At 40.2% G+C, this 22,516-nt stretch overlaps 1 protein-coding gene across 4 annotated transcripts in view; it reads left to right on the top strand.

The window, feature by feature from the left end:
* Positions 1-22,516, top strand: part of dcc (DCC netrin 1 receptor) — a 242,443-nt gene that overhangs the window by 161,737 nt on the left and 58,190 nt on the right. For 2 of the 4 annotated variants that reach the window (XM_083531092.1, XM_083531093.1), the window contains exons 8-12: positions 5,252-5,408; positions 6,760-6,914; positions 8,356-8,504; positions 10,067-10,205; positions 17,659-17,708. In XM_083531092.1, coding sequence (XP_083387218.1) covers positions 5,252-5,408; positions 6,760-6,914; positions 8,356-8,504; positions 10,067-10,205; positions 17,659-17,708 — 650 coding nt within the window. Of the gene's footprint in view, positions 1-5,170; positions 5,409-6,759; positions 6,915-8,355; positions 8,505-10,066; positions 10,206-17,658; positions 17,709-22,516 lie in introns of all 4 variants that reach the window. The other 2 variants (XM_083531091.1, XM_083531090.1) reach the window with 1 other exon arrangement.

Genomic DNA, 22,516 nt, shown 5'->3' with positions numbered 1-22,516 from the left:
CTCTTCCTCTTTATTCAAAATGAAGTCAAAGTTTATATTATCCCATTAGCCCTCAGAGGCATCCCGCGGGACGGATTAAGCAGCACCGTTCTGAAGATGGAAAATGTAATCATGTTCATCTATATCTGCCCCCTTTCCGCCCCGCCCCCCACCCCAAGATTAATAGTTGTTTTTTTTTGCATCACCTATAATGGCCGTAGGTTATAACCTGATATGTCCTGCCTGCTGCTCTGTCGATGGACGTGCCGATGGGGAGGTCATTGAGGTCGGCAAGTACTTGACAGCTAGAGAAAAACGAGCAGGAAGAACAGGACCGAACTAAACACCACAGACAGGGACAGTAAACCTTCTGGGAAAATCTGAGCAGTTCTGAGATGTTTTATACTCGATCAAGTTTGTATATAAAAACAAACCGAATGATTGTTTTAGCAGATTTCATAAATGTGCTTTCAATATTAAGTATCCAGAACATTTATCAGCGCATTTTTAAGAATGTGTGTGTGTTATGCAGGATGTTAATGCACATGGAGGCGAATAACCACCTGACAATTTACACTGACATTTACGCCACATCCAGAGTGACTCCCAATTATCTTATTTATACAACTAAACAATTGAGAGTTAAGGGCCTTGCTCAGGGGCCCAGCAGAGGCACTTTGGAAGTCTTGACCTCAATAAACTCAATGAGGCAGATGCTATTCACATCTCGATACATAGCCAATGATACGATACATTCAAGACACATATGAAGCAGCTACCGATTTGATACGATGCGATTCATGCCTATTACGGTGCAGTGCGATTCGATTCATCACAATACGATACAATGGAAAAATATGATGATCTGCAACTTAATATAGTACAGATAGTTCGCTTTTATTTCTTTGGTTCAGGCGGACAGCAAATCATAAGTGCCTCCGGACTTCTAACGCATGGCCCTTTCAGAAACACACCTTTGTAGTGCAAAAAAAAAAAAAGAAAGGAATATAAAATAAACCAGATGTCCTTTTTTCCTGTTGTGTCTCCAGGAAGTTACAGCTCTACCTCTGCCACGTTAATCTGTATTCTGTGTGACTCTCAGTACACCTCGGTCTCCGTAGTGTTGTGATCCGTCATATTCATGTAGCAGCAGCTGAGAGAACGCACTTGAGAGACCGTTTAGCGAGGAGAAATCGATCTACATATGAAATACTTGTCACAAATTATCTGTCACTTTCTACATAATAAAAGTCTAGCGCATTCACTAATAATTATATATAAATAAATAGTTTTTTTACTGATTCAAATATGTTTAAAATATTTTTTTTAATTGATGCATCACATCATTAACTTTCATGAATCTTACCATCCATAGTCCCTATGGTTACAGGCAGATATTTCATTGATCATCTAGACAGGCGATTAAACTACATATTTAATGCTTTGATCCTTCCAGCCATTCAGAATCGAGGATTGACCATTATTCACCACAGAGTTCCTGAATTCTCGATTCTGATTGGTCAGAAATGGTAATAGCAACATTTAACTACCAGTGATGTAATTAAATTATATGAAAATTTTGATTATCTACACGAATGCATGCATATTTAAAGTTTATTAAGTTAAAGTTTGTCATTTGTGCTCCGAAAAACCACTAAAGTGTCGCAATGCTAACATGTGCTAGCTACCTTTGAAAAATTCTGACCTAAAACGTATTAGGTCCCCCGAGAAAGCGAATAATGCTGCAAAATCTCAGCACACAGTGTATTTTCCTTGCAATGAAAAGCTGCCTTAATGTGCTTCTGTATTTTCCGACTGTCACTCAGCGCAGCATTTTTTCCCTGTGCTTGCGTTCGGATTCAGAGAGGGAGCTCGAGACAGGAAAGCACGAGGCATTTGAAAATAAGCAGCATGGAGAGCAGCTGGCTTTTGGTTTTTGATTATCTGAAATGCAGAACGGATTCCCAAGACAAGCTGTTTCGGCGTTCCTTGCGCTTCACCATGTTAGCCACAAGCTTGTGAGAAATCGTGACAACACGTAGCCCTGACTACATATCTCAACTTTGTGTTGGAGGGCTTGCTGAATGATTTTAACTGTTAGCATGACGGGCAAAAGTGTAATGCTAAAATTGGTATATTTTATAGTTCGAACTGCGACGTGATCTTAGGTGACGTGACTTGAGCGTTTGATCGATGCCACACGTTTTTGGTTCGTATTACAGTCGTATTTTACTCAGTAGGCCTTTTTGTCATTACGGGACAAATTAGGGACAAATTGTCATCTTTTCATCCAGGTACCTAGTGCTCTCTTTCTCCGCAGATGAACAATAATTAAGCTATTCCGGCTATTCTCATTTCTCTGAATGGCTGCATTTCGAGCCTGTTCATGTCATCTTGTATATTTTGTTCCCTCAGCATGCTCTATTTTGAGACAAGGAAACGAAGACCAGGGGACGTGTGTGTGCATATGTTTATCAGAGTAATGTAGATGAGACAGCATTTAGCAATACAAAGACTTTATGAAGTAGTGATGCAGAGAAACAACGATATTATATATATATTTATGATGAGCACAAAAAAAGGAGGAAGATGGAAGGAAGGAAGAAAAGCCTAATGGCTGTCGAAACTACCATTTGTGACTAATGGGCTCTTTAACCTGAAGTACTTAATTGGTTTCAAAGCACTTTAAAGTACATGAGCCATATAACAGTGTCTGATAAGAAGAACCTTATTTCAATCAAAGATTGTGTTTTTTTTTTTTTTTTTTTATCCATTCACTTTGAGGTCACCTATTTGTTAAATTACTCGGTCATTTCCTCCCACTAACGAGCATCACAGGCTAATCCTTACTTACTCCTTTAACAATAAAATAATTTTGACTGTACAGTTTCAGTACAATATAAAATTGTTAAATAATAAAGTGCAGAGCATAGCATGATGCTAACTCTGCTCATTTTGGGTCCAAGGAGTAGAAATCAACCGATATTGGATTTTTACTGATCCGATCGTACTTGCCGATAATGGATTAATCAACTGATTTTTTAATTCTGAATAAAAAAACATAACCATGTAAAATAGTTCTGAACTTCATTATTCATTACAAAAAGAAAGAAAAAACAGTACTAAATAATGAAAATGTGCTAAATGCATATGCATTTATACATATGAATATATTAATTAATCAGTACAATTATACAATGAATAAATTATAAATAATAAATATAATATTGCATTCTTTGTGCAGCACAGTCTCACATAAAAACAAAAAGTACATGGTTTCTGTGATTCACCTCTAGAGGCCGCTGTCGTAACAGTGGCAGACCCAAAGTCTAGAAAAATGCCAAAAAAAAACAAAACAAGTAAAAACTATTTTTTTTGGATATTTATAATTTTTGCCTATAGCCGATAGTTCCAGCAATCAACCTTCCTTGCTGATTAAGAAGCAAAATTGTTAAAACTGTAGAAAGGGAGATGACACAGTTTCCTCTGGTCATTAGCTAGCAGTTAGCTAACTCAAATGCCAGAAAGTTAGCGCTACATGAAAAATCAATTCACTTGTTTCCCAATTCTTTGGCTATGCATGAGAAATCTTTAGATATGTAACCAAACCATAAAGCATATCAACAAAAGACAATAGATTCTTTAGCCTTACCTGTCTGTACTTTATAGATTCTTGGACCCGAAAACACAATAAGATGACATTTGCGTTCTTTGTAAAGCAGACTCTGTGCTGGTTTGTATTGGCTGCATCCAGTTTTCCGTTTGTTTTACCTCCAGCTAGCAGATATACAATTGGACAAACACTACAGTTGTGTCTCATCTCTAGCCTGGACTCTTAAGCACATCCTTGTCAAATTTACATTGAAAATGCTTTACATATTTCATAATATACTTATCGGATTGTGCAAGGATTGGGCATTGCAGCATTGCAAACCTCGACTAACTCTGTCACACAGTGTCACAGGAGACATCATCAGTAAATGTTGTCTGCTTTACCAGTGTGGACTAGCGGAGATACCGTTTGAGTTCGAGTGGACACACTTGTTATCCGACTGCTCCTCCACCTCGTGTGGGATTTGTTGTTTCACCAGACATCAGACAGCTCGAGAGTTTGTGTTTGCTGGGTCGTAACACTCATTCCCCAGGCGAGAGTGTGTGAACTAGTGTGTGAAGGTAGTATCTGACATGGACGTGTCTGCTTGAGGGAGCATCATTGCAGGTGTGAAAACATAGTCTAGGGGTTTTAACTCCAATGCCATATACACACTAACTCTACAAACTGTAATGTCTGTCCATGGTCCATTGGCCCACCACTGAGAAGATATTTCGCCGATGGACCCAGGAACCTCGGCATCACTGTTGCTCCACATGATATATCTATACCACCAACTGACATCGTACCAAATAGAAAACCATGTCAGTTTTACTGCTAATAATATCAGTAAAATGGTAGTACCAGGCCCCCCAAGGGGGGGTGATGAGTTGTGCATAGCAAGTAAGCTAATATGATTAGCTTTTATGAACACTAATACTAAAATCTTCTCCTTTGGCTGACACTTTTATCCATCTTGTATTCTGGTGCACATCTGTATTCTCTCGAACTCTCATTCCATTCCTGTCTGGTTCCCACTGGCCTTTCTGTATTGTGAGGGGCTATGGTGAACGCAGTGCATTGTGGGTACGAACACGCCACCGCGCTCGTCATTCATTGCTAATGTCGGCATGCTCGCCTGCGCCATGTGCTGCATTGCTGAGTGGGCTGTGTCTTTTTGCTGAGTCCTCCATGCTTTCTCTGTGACTTTGTCTAAGTACCCTAATCTTTGATGAGTGAAGCCTTTCTAGTCTGTGATCTTCCTTATCTTTCTTCTTTCTTTTCCTCCTGGTCTGTTTCTTTCTCTCTTTTTATTTATCTTTTCTTGTTTTCATTCCATTGCTCATCGCTCCTATTGTTTCTTTTTCATTCCTCCCTTCCTACCCTCCTGGCTTTTCTCCCCTTGTTCCCCCTTCCTTGCCCCTATACCTATTCTCTTCTTTTCTCTTCTCTTCTCTTCTCTTCTCTTCTCTTCTCTTCTCTTCTCTTCTCTTCTCTTCTCTTTATTTTTCACTTCTTTTTTTCTTCTCCTACTCCTCCTCTTCCCACCCTCTCTCCCTTCTTCCCAATCTCCCTCCCTCTATATGACTAACGGGTCAGAGGGCACTCCAGCTGTCCAGCTCTCTGATCCTCCCGTTCCCCACACTCCTTCGTTGACTTACTCCTCTCCTCCCCCACCAGTTGTCCCGAGCTCAGGCGTCCTCCCCTCGTTCCCCAGAGACGTGACCCCCGTGCTCGTGTCCAGCCGCTTTGTGCGCCTCTCCTGGCGCCCCCCGGTGGAAACGCGTGGTACCATCCTCACATATGGAGTCTTCTACACGCAGGAGGGTGTCAACAGGTAGGGAAAAAAACACTTTCATTAATATTCAAAATACATTTTTTTTTCACAAACAAAAACTAAACATTGTTAAGGTCAAGCAGCAAGTTTATAATCAGGAGACAGCAGCCACTGCTGATAAGCGCTGCAAATATTTTTTTAAATAAAAACTTTTACAAAAAAAACATAAAAGCATAAGGATTTCTTTGATTTTGCTCATTAATATGTATGAAAACGCAACATTGGGTCCATAGATGGAAAAAAAAGCAAGGGCTGAACGTGGCAGATGGGAATGTAGGCATGTCGCCGCATATATCGACTCTAAAGTGCACTACGTGGAGCATTTTTACTTGTTTTGTAGTCAGAAAGCAAAGTAAAACATCCAGGGTGTTTATGCAATTCCACGGCACCCAGCAAATCCCTACAGGTACTGATACCCATAATGCACTTTAATGTTTGGGCATGATAGGAGAAGACTTTAGAAGAAGAAGAAGTCAGTGGGATTCATTATTGTGCGTGTTGTTGTTTTTTCCAGCATTTTGTTTGCTGAGCTAACCTACAGAAGTCAAACGCATAAATACTGGAAACTTTTTCACTTCTAATGCCAGGCAGCTAGCTTCACAGGATTTCTGAGAGAAAGATTTAAGCTGCATTCATAACCTTAGATAGCGAAATCTTCCCAGTTGTGGAATTTTTCTGAGGAGTTTTATGTCAAGTTAATGTTTAAATTACATGTTCCAAATTTCCACTAATAGTGCTAGCATGTGGCATGTAGCTTGACAGGCTGTCCGAGGGAAACTTTGAAAATAATATTCATATATTTTTCGAAGATTTCACCACTAATTCTAAGGGAGTTGGCTAATGAGCTGACATATCAAAGTTTCAGAGTGGAATTTGAAGTGGTATTTCAGAAGTCGTCGCTGCCGAGGAGAGATAGTGGATTAACTAGCTAAATTCTAAAATTAGAAAAACTTTGAGGCCAGTGACAATAGAGTCTAGGCTTATTAACAGCCAAACTGTAACTTTTATTAACTGCCATAACATCTACAACCATGACATGAGCATGATTTGGCATCAATTCACCTTTTTTGTTCTTTGTTTTATAGACATCTGGCTGCTGCATTGCAGAAAGGTTCTGTAAGTCAGTAGTATATTACGCTCTCTTTATGGTTCCCCTAAAGCATTTTTTTCTCGAAACGTGTCTCGGCTCATCATGCGGTACATAAAATCTGGACTCTTAAATAAAGCAGCCTTTAGTTTGTGTTAGCACTGAATTGGAGGATATCTGGCAGGAATTGGATGATGGAGTGTTGTAACATGCTTTTAGGGATCTCTGAGTTGTGTTTTAATTGATGTTCCTCATTTCTTACAGAGAACGTTCGGTGAACGCGACAGAGCCCGACAGTCTCCAGTTGACCGTAAACAATCTGAAGCCCGAGGTGGTTTATATCTTCAGGGTTGTGGCCTACAATGAGTTGGGGCCAGGAGAGAGCTCTGAACAAATCCGGCTCTCCACACAACCTGAATGTATGTACACACATTACATACATCCTCTTTTAGACACACTTTTAGTATAACAGGATTTTCTTTGTAGTTTATCCACTAGTTACAATTAAATAAGTAAAAAAATATATAGTTCAACCAAAAAAGTTTGATGTTTGAAAATATTTGAGAATGCGATTTTTCCATTTACAGGAAACATATTCAATACATACGAACTCAAACATACAACTCAAACAGGATTCTATTTTTATTGTACTCTTGTCAGGTCTCCTACTTGGCATGGAATAAAAAAAAGTTATTTTGACCTTGATGTCAAGTTGTAGTTTTTATATTTTAATAACATTTTTAAAATAAAATGTTGTAAAACTAAATCTAAGGTTCAGACAAATTGTTAAATGTAATGACTAAAATTGGTCTAAAAGACAATTTCTCAAATATGGATGTATAAAATGCTTGGAAATTCCCTGGTTTTTAAAGAACATCAAAAAATGCTCATAATTGAACAGAAATGACCAATAATTGAATTTCACTTGCGGTAAATACTTTTCACTGGTTTAGATTATATTATTTAAGTCTCCATGCCCCTGTCTCCTATGTCTAATCCCCTGGTGTTGGCTTCCATCATAGACCTTTTATATAGAAAGTTTTATTCAGACATTGGCTTTCCACCTTTTTAATGAGGCTCTGTGGAGATGTTGAACAGCTTGACCTTTTCTTCACACCTCACCGACAAGCTTTTCACCCATAGCTCTAAGTCAGTACAGAGAGAACACGCATAGACTGACAAAAGAAACACTGAGAACAAAAAAAAAATTGCATTTCAAGTCAGAGAGCACTTTGCATAAAAACGCTTGCTGTTTTACATGCGCTTCATTTTCTTGCCTCTTCTCTCTTTCTCTCTCTCTTTCTCATTGTGTCTTTATTACCTCAAATTTTTTCCTATGGAAAAGTCCCTAATGTTAAGATTACCACAATCTTAAATATGTGCATAAATCAGTAAGGAGCCCAGCTTACGGCCCTGATGCACCATTAGCTCTGACTGTGCAAGAGCAACAAATTGACCTTGACTTTGTAGATTAGGCAGCGATTGAAACAGCAGCACGAGCTTAAACCATTTGATGTGAAGAATTTGGCGTGGCTGCATAGTATGGTTTGCTGTCAATATCAATCTTTGACCAAAATTTACATTTAAATAAATTTACCATTTATTTACAATTTTATTATATGTTTTTTTTTGTTTATTGTTTTTTTGTTTAACTGGCTAACATGCGAGCAAGTTTTTCATAAAAACACAACATTGCCAGACATATTGTGACAGGATTTTTGAGAGAAAATGTAAGCTAATTGGCTGGCTATGAAACGTAAACAGAATCAATTATTTGTTTGTTTGTTATAAATGTGACCTGAGAAATAACATCTCTATTCGCCGAGCTAGAGATTAACTCTGTGTGCTTGTTTTGAGCAGTGCAGGTCCCTGGTCCGGTGGAGAACCTCAAGGCCGAGGCCATGTCCCCAACCTCCATCCAGGCCGCATGGGATCCTCCGGCATATGCCAACGGACCCATCCAAGGCTACCGGCTCCTGTGGACTGAGACGTCCAGTGGAAAAGAGCAGGTTTGTACAACAATCCTAGTGTAGATAGACAAAATGTGGACGTCCCTAAATACGAAGAATGAAGTCATTTGCATCGATATCCATATTTCACAAAGTAGAGCGTTTGCTTGATTAACATATTTATGTCTTTCAATATATTGAGTAGATTTTAAAGAATTATTCAGACATGTTTGAGTCCTTTTCTTCTTTGGTGCTGTACAGGTAGCTAACATGAACGAATCTGACAGGATTTCTGACATGAATCTGACCTGATGTTTACCAATGTTCCTCATTTTTAACCCTGTCAGCTGGCTAACTTGAACTAACCTGACAGGATTCCTCACAGGATTTGGAATTGTGCTCTTAAATATTGATAACATTAGTAAAACTAGCAACCTGGCTATTGAACGATTCAGAAAGGAATTTCAATTTATCAGAGTTCATAATCATCATTGTTTATTATGTTTGTCAGCTAGCTATAAAGAGTGAACAGAACCGTTCTTAGGACAAGCTAGCTGGGATGGATTAGCCGGATCTGACAGTCTTTCTGGGAGAATTTAGAATCATATTAATAAATATTCATCTATTTTTTAAGTTTTACTGGCTAGCAAGCTAATTTGGCCAAATCTAGGACAAAATTGTTGAGTACAATTTATAGGTATTCTTTATCTTTACACTGCTAGCTAATAGGAGCTCTTAGCTTAACTGACAGGATTTTTTGAGAGGACTTTTAAATTGCTAATATTTTTTGACTAAATCTGAGAGGAATATAAGACTAATGCATAAATATTTGTCATAACTCGACAGGATTCCTGCCCCTCATTACATTTAGAGGCAATTCAAAAAAGAATTTCAACACCCAGGAACATGATGTGAACATTCATTGTGTTTTTTCGTGAGCTTATATATTAGCTGAAAGATTTTCTCCTGTAGCTTTAAACCTCTTACTCCCATAATCCTTTGCTGTATGTAGACAGAAAACAGAGTGGATGTGACAAATTGAGGAGCGATCTCCAGGTATTTGGGGATTTGATTAGTTCACATGTTCACAGCTTTGCGGTGTGCTCACAGCATCTGAAGAATGCGAACAGCATCTGTGATCAGTCACTCGCAGCCTTTAAACACGACTTATTTCAACCCTGATCCGTTATGTGTTGTTTATCACCAAAGGGCATAATTACAGCACAGCATGGCGTATGCTTTCTTCAGTGATCTTCGCACTGGTCTCTGCAGAGTGCAGGGTGTCTTATGTTCGCTTGATATGAAAGAGCAGAGGGAGAGTGGAAAGCTTAGTATGAAAAACTGAGAGAGAAAAATCAGCTTGGATAAATATTTAACATGCTCGCCCTCTCGCCGTTACCGCCAGACACTTGTTGCCCCTCCAATTTGTCCATCTTTATCTCTCTTTCTCAGAAAAATTTATAGACAAAATGTATACAATAGGAAATAAGTGGGATTGGAGCCTGAACTATGGTGCAATTCAAAAAGCCTACAACAGGACAGAATAGAGAGCATGACTATCATAATAGATGCTAATGAATAATACGGCGATTTGTCTCTCTTTCACTCTCATCCATAATCAGAGCATAGAGGTGCTTGGGCAGAGCTACAGAATGGAAGGATTAAAGAAGTTTACAGAGTATTCCTTACGTGTCCTGGCACTGAACCGTCACGGGCCAGGCATCACCACAGACGATATGCTCATCACAACCTTCTCTGACGGTAATGCATTATCATTTATTCAAAATCTATCCATCACACACCTCCTCCATGCCCAGAACTAGCAGTTCCTGCCCAGGTCATTATGTATAACTAAATAATAAACAGTTGATGATTGGTACTTGTTAAAAACACAAGCATTTTGAATGAACATTTGGTGAACATGCTAAACTATGACCGGCTTAATGTACCCTGATAGAATTCACAAACTTGTCATTTTATAGTAAATCTGACACTAAATAGCTTTCCTAATATGCACATAGATTTGCATGTAAATGGAGAATTAATTCTTAGCACAGTTTGGGGTGGATATGCAGACTGTTCATTTAGAATCTGTAATTGAAAAATCAGAAATGAAGCTTTGTAGCGATTCCTGTTTCGTTGTTGGTCCGGAATCCATTCGCGTCTCACCTTCGTGTCTGGCGTATCTCGGAGAGGTCATATCGCTAATTCCGTCAAAGTTCAGCGAATGTTAATTAAGTCATTTATCACGCATTAACAGATGTCTCATTACATTTGTCACACATAGACTGACAGTGGCTTTGGTTTAACCGATTTCTCATGGCTTCAGTCAACTCTGACAGCAGGCTATGATCCAGCCTAGACACATTCGACCTGCTCGTGGCATCACTGCTTCTCTATTGAGAGGGAGGAAGACATGAAGATGAGTGAGACAGACAGACAAACATACAGACACACTGATAGAGCAATAAACGGACATGTATGCAGATAAACTGTGTGAGTGACACTGAGTCAATCAGGTAAATGGATGAATGGACGGACAGACGGATTGGATAGATAGATAGATAGATAGATAGATAGATAGATAGATAGATAGATAGATAGATAGATAGATAGATAGATAGATAGATAGATAGATAGATAGATAGATAGATAGATAGATAGATAGATAGACACTGAGTGACTGACGGACAAAGTAAATCAGATAGATAGATGGATGGACAGACAACCAGACAGAGCATTAGAAGGACATATAGGTATGCAGAGTGAGTGAGTGGGTGAGTGACACTTCATAGACAGACAGACAGACAGACAGACAGACAGACAGACAGATAGATAGATAGATAGATAGAGAGATAGATAGATAGATAGATAGATAGATAGATAGATAGATAGATAGATAGATAGATAGATAGATAGATAGATAGATAGATAGAAGGACAATGAGTGAGTGACAGACGGTGTGAATCAGGCAGACAGGTATAAATAGACAGACAGACAGACAGACAGACAGACAGACAGACAGACAGACAGAGAGATGGAAAGTGAGACAGAAAGCTGTCTTTCAATTCAAATAGTTTGCTCTAATCTTCCCTCTGCTTTCTTGGGTAAATACTCAGAAAGGACTTTTTTCTTGGAGTTGAAAGAGTACGAGTGTCCGCTCTGCATTCTGCTCACGCTGCTGCACTTGTTCCCCATCAATCTACGTTCTGCTGCTCTCCTCCTGCTGGACTCCACTTCTCCTCCTGCTGATTTTTGTTGCTCGCTCTCAGCCTGTGATTTGGATGAGAGGTCTTTTTTGTAGTTTAGTTCAGGTGCTGTGATCCCGCAGGCCATCTGAGACATAAGAGTGTTTTTGCTTCAGCAGGAGAACTGACATCAGAAACCTAAACATCATAGTGAGGGAAACGATTCCGCCTGGAAACACAACTGATTATTTCTCCTTTACAAATAGCTCCTGAGTCGAAACTGAAGTGTCTGATAGATGACACATGTAAATGACAGATGTAAATGACAGATGTAAATACAAAGAAGTGACAAAGTAAAAAATAAAAGGATCACTTCAAATCGTCAGCGAATATCTTTTCTCTGATCGCCTCCATCCCATAATGAATAATCCTTATCCTGGCGGGTGTGGTTTCTTCCTAGATGACTCCGCCCCCTTCCACAGGGCATGAGGGCTTGTTAAAAAGTTTGAAGGAAAAAAAATTTAAATTACAACACCTGGTGTGAGATGGCGAGCTCCATCAACACCCTTTCAAAAGACCAAGTGAGGGAAAATCTTTCAAGAAAGACAAGAAGAAGAAGAAATATAGTTTACCAGAGGTGCTCATTACTTCAGTACGGTTCCTACAGATGTGCCGAATCACATTACTTAATAATTCTTACTTTCATTTGTCCCCCCATCTGGATTTCATCTTTATGCTACCTGCCTCTTTTTGCTGTCCATCCTGAAAAGCTGTCCACGTCATGCGTATCGATTCAGCGTAAGGTGTCGTTCTCAAAAGACTCGTTATCAGCATGAGGCCCAATGTAGTGTGCGGAGTGAATACAAAGTAGTGACAGACGTAGCGCTTGCTGGCGTTTGCGTCAGAAATGACTTTGTACGAGAGGAGTTCAAAAGTGCGCAAGAACCATACGAGATCTTGAACATTCAAAAAGCAAGACTGCACACGAAACATGAACTTTGTAGAACCTTGGGTTCAAATTGGGTTCCAAACATGAAAACAACTGCATTATCATTTGTATCATTTCGGCACTTGGCCATGTGATTGCTCATACAGCGTGTGTCAAACGTGTGGAAACACCTCCACTTTAATGTTTTTCAGACACACATGCACGTGCCTTTTCTTTATATGCAACAAACTCTGACATTTAAGTCAAGTCAAGTCAAGTCAAGTTTATTTGTATAGCGCTTTTCACAACAGACATTGTCTCAAAGCAGCTTTACAGAAAACAACAGTGAAGGTGAATGGTGTGCGTTTGTCCCTGATGAGCAGCCGTGGCGACAGTGGCAAGGAAAAACTCCCTTAGATGATATGAGGAAGAAACCTTGAGAGGAACCAGACTCAAAGGGGAACCCATCCTCATATGGGTGACATCAAAAGTTTGGTCATAAATCTTTCAACAATACAGAACAATTTGTGATCATCATAGATCCAGCATCAGCTTCTCCATGCCAGGGCCTTTAAACACTCGGCATCTACTTCTCCATGATCATCCATAGGTCCATAATCTTCACGAGGTGGGACGTGACTGGAGCTGGCCAAACCTCAGGATGCCTCGGGATGGGGAGAGAAAGAGAAGCAGTGGAGAGGAATTAGCGTAGCTGCTGTTCATGATATTAACAGCACAAGTTGATAATGTGCATGTGATCAGATGTTCTGGAGCACAAGGTTGTGATGTGATGTGTGTGATGTGTGTTATGTGTAGGCTTTGCTAAAAAGATATGTTTTTAATCTGCACTTAAACTGGGAGAGTGTATCTGAACCCCGAACACTGTCAGGAAGACTATTCCAGAGTTTAGGAGCTAAATGTGAAAATGCTCTACCGCCTTTAGTGGACTTTGCTATTCTAGGAACTACTAGAAGCCCAGAGTTTTGAGATCTCAGGGAGCGTGACGGATTGTAGCGTGTTAAGAGACTGGATAGATACATGGGAGCCAAACCATTTAGTGCTTTATAAGTGAGTAGCAGTAGTTTGTAGTCTATTCGAAACTTAATAGGAAGCCAATGTAGGGACGATAAGATTGGGGTTATATGATCGTATTTTCTTGACCTAGTAAGAACTCTTGCTGCGGCATTCTGAACTAACTGAAGCTTGTTTATTAATGATATTTAACGGTATGAAGATCGACTTTGACCAATCAAATCTATAAATGTCCAGATGCACCACTTTAAAGTAAATCAGGTGGATGGATGAATGGATGGATGGATGGATGGATGGATGGATGGATGGATGGATGGATCATGAATCATTGTCTCCTCATTTTTGATGTTCATACAGGGTTCCTTCATGACAGAGATCATGACTCATCTCAGTCTGTCTTTCCATCATCATCCTATTTCCAGATGTCCTCAAACATTTCCCCATTGCTGTATCTCATACTCCATCCATCTCTTCATTTTCCCGTTTTAATCTCCATCTCTTCTGTCCATCTCACCATCATGTTTTTCTCCATGGATCTCCCATTTCTTCTCTTCACATATTTTTTTCGTATTATTTTCTCCTTCCATCTCTTCATCTTCTAACCCTATCTCTTTATCTCTCATCACTTATCTTAGTACATCTTTCCATCATCATCTTATTTCCAGCTGTTCACAAACTTCACCCCATTGCTGTATTTTATACTTCATCAAACTCTTCATCTTCCCCTGTCTATCTCTTCATCCGATAGTTTTTCCAGTCATTCAATTTCTCCATACACACGTCTATGTTCTGTCTTTCCATTGTTTACTCAACAGTTCACATCTCTCTTCACTCTCTCCATTATCAGCTTCTTCACCCTTCATCTCTACATGATCTAATCACTGTCCATCTCCCCGTCCGATGTTCAGTCAGTCTTCCCCTTTATAATCTTCAGGAGCTTTATCTCCATACACCTCCCCTTCCGGTTCTATGTCCTGTCTCTGTTCGGAACAGTGGCCCTGACACTCGTTTGTCGGCCAGATTGTCTCTTTGCATTACCTTCAGCGTGCAGTAAGAGGCTACGGGAATTTATTGTCTGTCAGCTCTCATTAGTGAAACGCCAGCGAGCGCTTCAAATGAGCTGCGAGACCTGCCTTTCCCATTTTCCTGCTTAATTAAAGGCCCCCTGTGTTTCACTAATGAAATTGTGCGACGCTGCAACTCCCTCTCCGTCTCGCTTTCTTTTACGACTTCCTTCTATGAGGTAATTACCAGTCTGGCTGTCCTCGTCAGAAACGCACACTACCCCGAAGAGTCACCGGATATGTAAACACTAGTGGCGCGCACGAACGCCGCGGCAGAATCCCCGTCTGCACGCTGCAACCGTAATTATTTGGGAGGAGGACGTCCAACGCAAAGCCGTCGCACAATAACAATTAGCAGGTGAAGGTGGAAGCTCGTTAGGAAAATGCTGCTTGTTAATTAAAGCGAGCAATTGAGGGCCCTGAGGCTAACAGAACAATAAAATTAACCTGATGCGCATTCGATTGTAAATTGCGAATTAGAAACGAATAGAAGCGCCGGAGATGCTATGCGTCGGAACAAATGGCGGTGTTTAAATGCGTGTGATGGTCTGGGAAAATCCTTCACGTGGTTAAAATGTAAAATCTTTTCACTGGAAGGCAATGTGAAAACTGGAGACTTTCCTGGAACGGATACAGTTTCTGTTTTGGATTGAACTCTTAACGTTTTCATACTGTTTAGCACTTTTTCCTCCCTCTTGCAACGTTCATTTATGTTTTGTAGATTTTGAAAGCAAGGAATCACCTCTTTTTTAAGGGTTTACAAACACATACATGTTCCAAAAGGTTCCCTGGTGGTCTAGTGGTTAGAATGCGGCGCCCCCACCGCTGCGGCCCGGGTTCAATCCCCGGTCAGGAAACCAACCCCAGCCATTAAGGTTGCACAAGCCTTAGTGCCGGTCCCAAGCCCGGATAAATGGGGAGGGTTGCGTTAGGAAGGGCATCCAGCGTACAAACATGCCAAATCAAACATGCGGATGGTCTGCTGTGGCGACCCCTAATGGGAGAAGCCGAAAGAAAGTTTTTTAAAAACATACATGTGCCATATCTGTCTATGTAACAAGCTCGGGAAAAGGTAAAAACACACAAGACTTGGACAGTGAATGACTAAAGGAAAGTTCTGTGGAGTTCTAATGTGACATTGAAGGCTCCAACAGAAGATCCTGTGTAAGATGGAGAACAGAAAAAGAAGATAATAGCAGACTGCCCTCACCCCCACAGTCAAACATGAAGGTGGAAGATTGATGGTTGGGGTTGTTTTTAAGCAAGGAAGTTTGGAGACTTATTGTAGAAAGTGAAAGAAATCTTTAACCAATATGGCAACCATTCCATACATCATAACCATGCAATTCCATCTGGACTGTGGCTCATGGGAACCGACTTTACCGTACAACAAGACGATCAACCGAAGCGTACAGTACGTCCGAGCTCTGATAGCGTTATTCAGAGAGAAAACAGTTGTCTGGAGTGCCATCTATCATTTATTCTCAAATTATTTGTATCTTGTTCCGTAATTTCGACTTTATTCTCAAAATATTTTTGACATGATTCTCGTAATTTCGACTTTGTATTTTTATAATCTTTGTTCTCGTAATCTATATTCTATATTCACAGGTTCTTCAATTTTGCAGGGCTTTAGAAACATGTTTGAGTCATTTGAACATCGTTTAAAAAGCCTTATGAAAAGTCTGCGGCGTTTGTGTAGACGTGCCCTTGTTTATGTAGGTGTATATGTATGTGTATATTTGCGCGTTCAGCGAGTCAATTTGATCCATTGATCTCTCGGAGCCTACAGTCATTGTATTTCCGGCCTGGACCCGTCTTACACAGTAAACACATGTCACCGGATCAATCCAAACCACATCAAAGGGCAGGAAACCTCGCAATAGTATTTGTATTAATGTCTGCTTTATTTGCTAATTGATTCCCAATGTAGTGCTTTAGGTCGGTCCCTCAGGCCAAAAGCTAATCCAATATCAGCTTTAACAGGCTCGGGGTATTGAGTGGGCCCAAGGTTCTGTGTGGCCAGGCTTTATTGGGTGATGTCATACAGATAAATACATGCAATAATCTGTTATTATTTCTATAGCGCTGCTATATTCTTATTGGTTCGAAGGGTTTCACTGCTTTCACTGCATTCCTACGTGATTGATTTATTGTGCATCGGTATAAAAGTTAACGATGTGATGCATCGAAGACAAAGTTAGCATTTGTATCAGGGTGAATCGTTTTGAATATTTTTGCCAATTCATATATAATTATTAGAAATTGCACTATACTTTTTATTATTTAGAAAGTGGGCAATACTTAGCCAGTGTTGGATATGTGGACCGATTTCTCGTCGCTAAACCGCTTCTCGACCGCGTTCTCTTAGCACCGCTGCTGCTACGCGAATATGACGCAGCCAAACGCTACGGAGACCGAGGCGTGTCCCGAGAGTCACGTACAATCCAGATTAACATGGCAGAGGTAGAGCTGTAACTTCCTGCAGACACAATAAGAAAAGAGAGTCTGGTTTTAGACTACAACCTACGGGACTCAAACTAGGGTCTACCACCTACACTTGACCCAAACCTGTTTGACTATCACCCAAAAAGGTTGACAGAGGATGCAGTTCTCTCTTCACCTACCTGGATAAAAATAACACCTACGTAGGTGCTAAACGGCATTTTGTTGCTGTGTACCAGTACTATGCAATGACAATGAAGTTCTATCTATCTATCTATCTATCTATCTATCTATCTATCTATCTATCTATCTATCTATCTATCTATCTATCTATCTATCTATCTATCTATCTATCTATCTATCTATCTATCTATCTATCTATCTACAAAAATATGATGTGTGATTATTTAATGAATAACATATGCTCACAGCCTCTCTGGGTTGTAACTGTAACTTTGGCGATCTTTTTTCTCCCATACTGCGTCCCCAAACGTTTTTTTCCTTCCAAATAAAAACCTCCTAACACATCCTAATCTTTGTCTTTTCTCACTCCACAGTCCCGAGTGCTCCTCCCCAGAACATCTCCCTGGAAGTGATCTACTCGAGGGTGAGTATAAAACAGAGCGCCAGTGATTGGTGTTTAGCCCTCGGGTGCTATCGCAGACGCGTCTGGTTAGCCGCAATAAAGCTGCCCAGCGTTCCCGTGTGATCAGTAACAGCAGGACTTTTATGAAGGAGGGATCAGAGGAAGCATGCTGATTGTTTCTAACTTTAAAGCGAACGGTGAGCGTGCAGGAGAAAACACAGATCTTTCTCCTTCCTGTTGTTTTACGAGGGACAAAAGAAAACGTGTAGAAAAAGCATTTAAAGGACTTTTTTTGTGTTTCCTTTATGTCGGCCGATTGGATTAGTAAAAAGATTACACATTCATTCTTCTGAGCGACTCTAAATCGGCTTTAAAGTCTAAAATAAACCCCTGGATTCAAGTTTTATGTGGAATTTTGAACTTTTCACCTTCTAAATTAGTTGAACACGGAAAATAAGGAAAAGCTTAAAGTTAAACTGACTGACGGAGAAGAGATTAGAATAATAATGAATGATTCAACATGGCTGGATGTGTGCGTGTTGATTAAAAGTGTGTATGTGTGTGTATTACCACCATTATGGACAAAAGTATGTGGACGCTTAACCAAGTGCTTTTTAAACATCTCACTCCACATTGAGTCCCCATTTCCTGTTCCACTCTTCTGGGAAGATTTTCCACTAGAGTTTGGAATGTGCTTGTAGAAGGGTGGGCGGTGGTATCAGAGCTCTATAGCAGGCCACTCAAGAACTCACTATCTTGTCTTTGTGGACAGGGGCATCACACTGTATTGCTGGAACAGGTTTGTGTCACGTAGTTCAAATGAAGGGAAAATTTAACGCTACAAGATCTGGAGACATTTTATACAGCTGTGTGCCTCCACATTTAAAGTAAGAGTTTAAGGAAAGAGCACATATGGCTGGAAAGGTCAGGTGTCCCAATACTTTTGTTGATTATAAATATATACACTTCAGACATTTTGCAGTTTGTATGATGTATGATGCATTTTGAATTTCATGCCATTTGGTATCAAGATGTGAATTACATGAAGTCTAAGAGGTTGGACTTCTCATATTAGGAGATTGGGCAAACATGAAATTCTGCATGAAAACTCGCCAAAATTGCCACCAAGACGTTTGACACGGCGTACATCATGTGTGCGTCAAAAGTGGAAGAACATCACTGGAAGACGAAGAGAGATCAGGAAGACCTTTAACGAGCTTAACCCCCAAAAAGGTTCGAAACAATTCATCAACTTGTGCATGATGATCGTCGGAGAACAATCCACACCCACCCTCAATCGACAGATTTGGTGCTGTGGACTTTGTCCTTTTTATGAAGATATAGATCTGGCTTAAAGGTCGCCATTGTCGGCACCATTGCAGAGATCTCGTGCGAACAGCAGAAGGTGGCGCCCTTTAAAAAGAAGACTTCCAGGATACATCCCAGAAGTGGCAGGAACGCTGAGGGCTCTGTCCTGCTGTGCAAGGGGGCCATTTTTAAGGTTGTAGTGTGTAAACGTAGATAAATAAAGTACTTTCTTTTGAACGGAGCTCATCTCCAAATGTTTTGATATCACCTCATACAAACACTGTACCTGGTTAAATCTACTTTGCACAAAGTAATTAGCAATAGTTATTACTATGGTTAGCTGGCTAGCTTAACTGATATTATCCGCTGGTTAGCTTGTTGCTATTTCATGTACACGTGGTACAGAATGAATAGCCACTGAGGCCTGGACCTGTAAAAATGCAGTAAACGGAGCTTGTCTTCAGTTTGATGCTCTGACAGAACAAAAGCCTTCATGGAAGTGACCTTTTATTTCCTTTTTTTTGCTTTTCTTTTCTTTATTTTGACAATAGCATGCCATTTGAGCTGCAACCTGATTGGACCAGAGGTAGGAAAAAGAGCAGGTTTTGCAGTTATTATAAGCTTCAGTCTGAGCAAATAGATGCAAGAGCAGCACTTTCGAGAAAGCAGAGCTATTCCACCACTTTAAAAGCACTTTCTGTAGGATTACCACCTATTCAAGCGACATTCTGGACCCCGAGAAGTTTGAAACCTACGAGAGGGAAGTGTTTCACTGGCGTGTTGATTCCGGTTTGGTCCATTTTGTCATGTAAGGGATTCGAACCACTGCAAATTTTATTCAGTGACTGTTATTCGGTTTATTTATTACTCAGTGAATTCTATACAGATTTATAAGTATGTAATAATAATAATGAAGTTGTAGCTCAGTGGTTAAGATGCTGCAGTTTTTATCGGAAGGTCATGAGTTTAAATCCCGACATCCACTTGTGCAAGGCCTTTAATCCACAACTGCTCACTTGTATAAATGAGGTCATTGTAAGTCGGTCTGGAAAAAGGCGGCCACCAAATGCTGCAAATGTAATAATAATACAAAATATCTCAATATGGACATGAACATGTCTGGGGAAAAAAAAGTATATTTTCCTTCCAAGCAGTTTCTTTAAAAGCTGACACTCGTCCAGCATCTGGAAAATTCCTTCCTTCTTTCCTTTTGAATCAGTCCGTCAAGTTGCAGATGATGTGCTGGAATTCCTTCATCCGACTGCTGCAGGTTTTCGATTAGAGCCGTGTTGGGCACTTTGCCTCCCTCTCTCGAGTGTACTCGGGTCCCTGGGCACGTCTCTGCGTGAGGAAGAGCACAAAGGCGGTATTGAGAGCGTTCGGTCTGAGGCGGCTGATAAAGTGGCGTTTATGAGACGAAATGGGCTTCCATTGTCTGTCGACGGCGTGCCGTGAATGAATTTGCATAAGAAATGAATCCCGCCTTTTCAGCATGCGGGAACAACGGCCACTTATACACCGTCTGACACAGGAGTGGCGTGTGTACGCGGCTTATTGAAGAAAACTATTTACTTATTGCTATGCGTTTGAGTCTGAAGGGCGCTACTGACTATTCAAGTAAGTGAGATGAGTGCTGGAGAAAAAAATTATAAATATATATATATATATATATATATATATATATATATATATATATATATATATATATATATATATAAGCAAAAGAGTCAGAACCTCGAAGCAAAGAGCTCGGAGTGGTTTTTTTTTGGCCATGCATCATGCTTAGGGAGGGCACGTTTAAGAAAGAAAACATTTTCATTTTTCACCAGAAAATGAAACTGTCCGCTTGTGCATCATTTGCTACCTAGGGGGAAAAGGTTGTTAATAGATGGAATCAGATGGATTGCTTCTATAAAAGAGGCGACGAGGGAGCCGAGGCACGGAGCGCCACCGTACGACGCAGGCTACTACATCTGTGCTGACACAAATGGCTCAATCCATAATCGCTCAAAACGCTCTCACCAGTCATCACCGGACGAGTTATAACAGCCTGAGCTCACGTTCGTTTATTAAAGCGTGCATGCTGTGGGGTTTCAATCAGCCGTTGATGGTCTGAATCACACGCTGGGACAAATCCTTCCCAACTAACGTTCCAGTTAACGAGGTCAGACTTGATGGGATGCTCCGAGTTTCTCGTAGCGTCTGTTGTATAGATAGCGTGCAGTTCAGGAAGAGGTGAAGGCTACAGGTTTCTGCCGGAGCTGGAAATATGCATGTTTATGACCATTTAATAGAAACATAGAAACGTGTATAATTAGCGATTTGGTAAAAAATATAATGATATGAAACTAAAAGAAATTATGAACATATCTGGGAATTACTGTTACTCTGATTTACACAGGGCGTCATTACGTCATTACCTTTTTTCCTCTCCATATACTTTTTATATTTTTATGCATATATTTTTTCTTGTTGCTGTACTTAATTTTTACTTTAATAAATTCCTCTATTAATTTTTTTTAATAGAATGATGATTAGAGGTCGACGAATTCATTAAACAATTTGATTACTCGGCGCCTGTAGTCGATCGCTGAAACTATCAGCGTGTTATGCTATTGGCTAAGTAAGTGTGAGCATACAAGGAATTTGTTTCCGGATCCGAGGAACAAAAGTCCTGTAGAGATTGTGGTTATGCGAAGATCTTCAGAATTGTGGTTACCAGGAAAAAGCTGTTTTGGAGTCTGTCAGTCCGTACAGACAGGATCCAGGGTGTGATGTGTCCCTTAGGATTTCATTACGACATGACTGTATTCAGGGTGTGAAAGGTGCCTTACGATCCTCCCATAGCGTTTCCTGACACCGGATGTGTACAGGTCATGGAGGGAGGGAATGTCGGTCCAGATGAAGATGATACTAATATTTATATATATATTTAAATACAAAAAGTAAACATAGGAGGAAATTTTGTGCAACTGGCAACACTGCCTATAAAGCTCTCATTTCAAGCTGGTTTGGAAAAATAAAAAAATAAAAAAGACCCTGAAGACTGGTCTCCGTTCATTAGACACAGTTTCAGACATAAATACAAGTAATGTAATTTCCCGTTTCTCCACACGATTTTTCTGATGTATTCCTGATTTTTTGTGCAATGCATCTTTAGTGCATGAGGAATCAAATGCGTGTTCCGGCTTGTACGCTAGTTTCATAGATATACACACACAATGCAACTTGATTGTGCCTTTAAACGGGCCTAATGTTCGGTCACGCAGCTCACGGCGTAAAGATTCAGCTCACGTCCTGGCACTCACCTCCTCCACATTCATCAAACGAGGCTTCCTCGTGCCCTTTCTCACATATATTCCATTATTGATCGCAGCTTGAAAGCAGTAACTATCGAGTTAAGCGGCGTGTGTGATGTAGGGATTCCATGTTACGTTTCTGGAATCCGGCATTGAGCTCGTGTTATTAATCCGAAAAACAAGACGAGAAATAAACCCTCTCCGAGGACGAAGGAGAATATT

The sequence above is a fragment of the Silurus aristotelis genome (assembly GCF_946808225.1).
Source record: "Silurus aristotelis genome assembly, chromosome: 26".
Classification (NCBI taxonomy): Eukaryota; Metazoa; Chordata; class Actinopteri; order Siluriformes; family Siluridae; genus Silurus; species Silurus aristotelis.
Note: the sequence above shows the minus strand (reverse complement) of the source record. Positions and strands in the feature narration are given on the sequence as shown.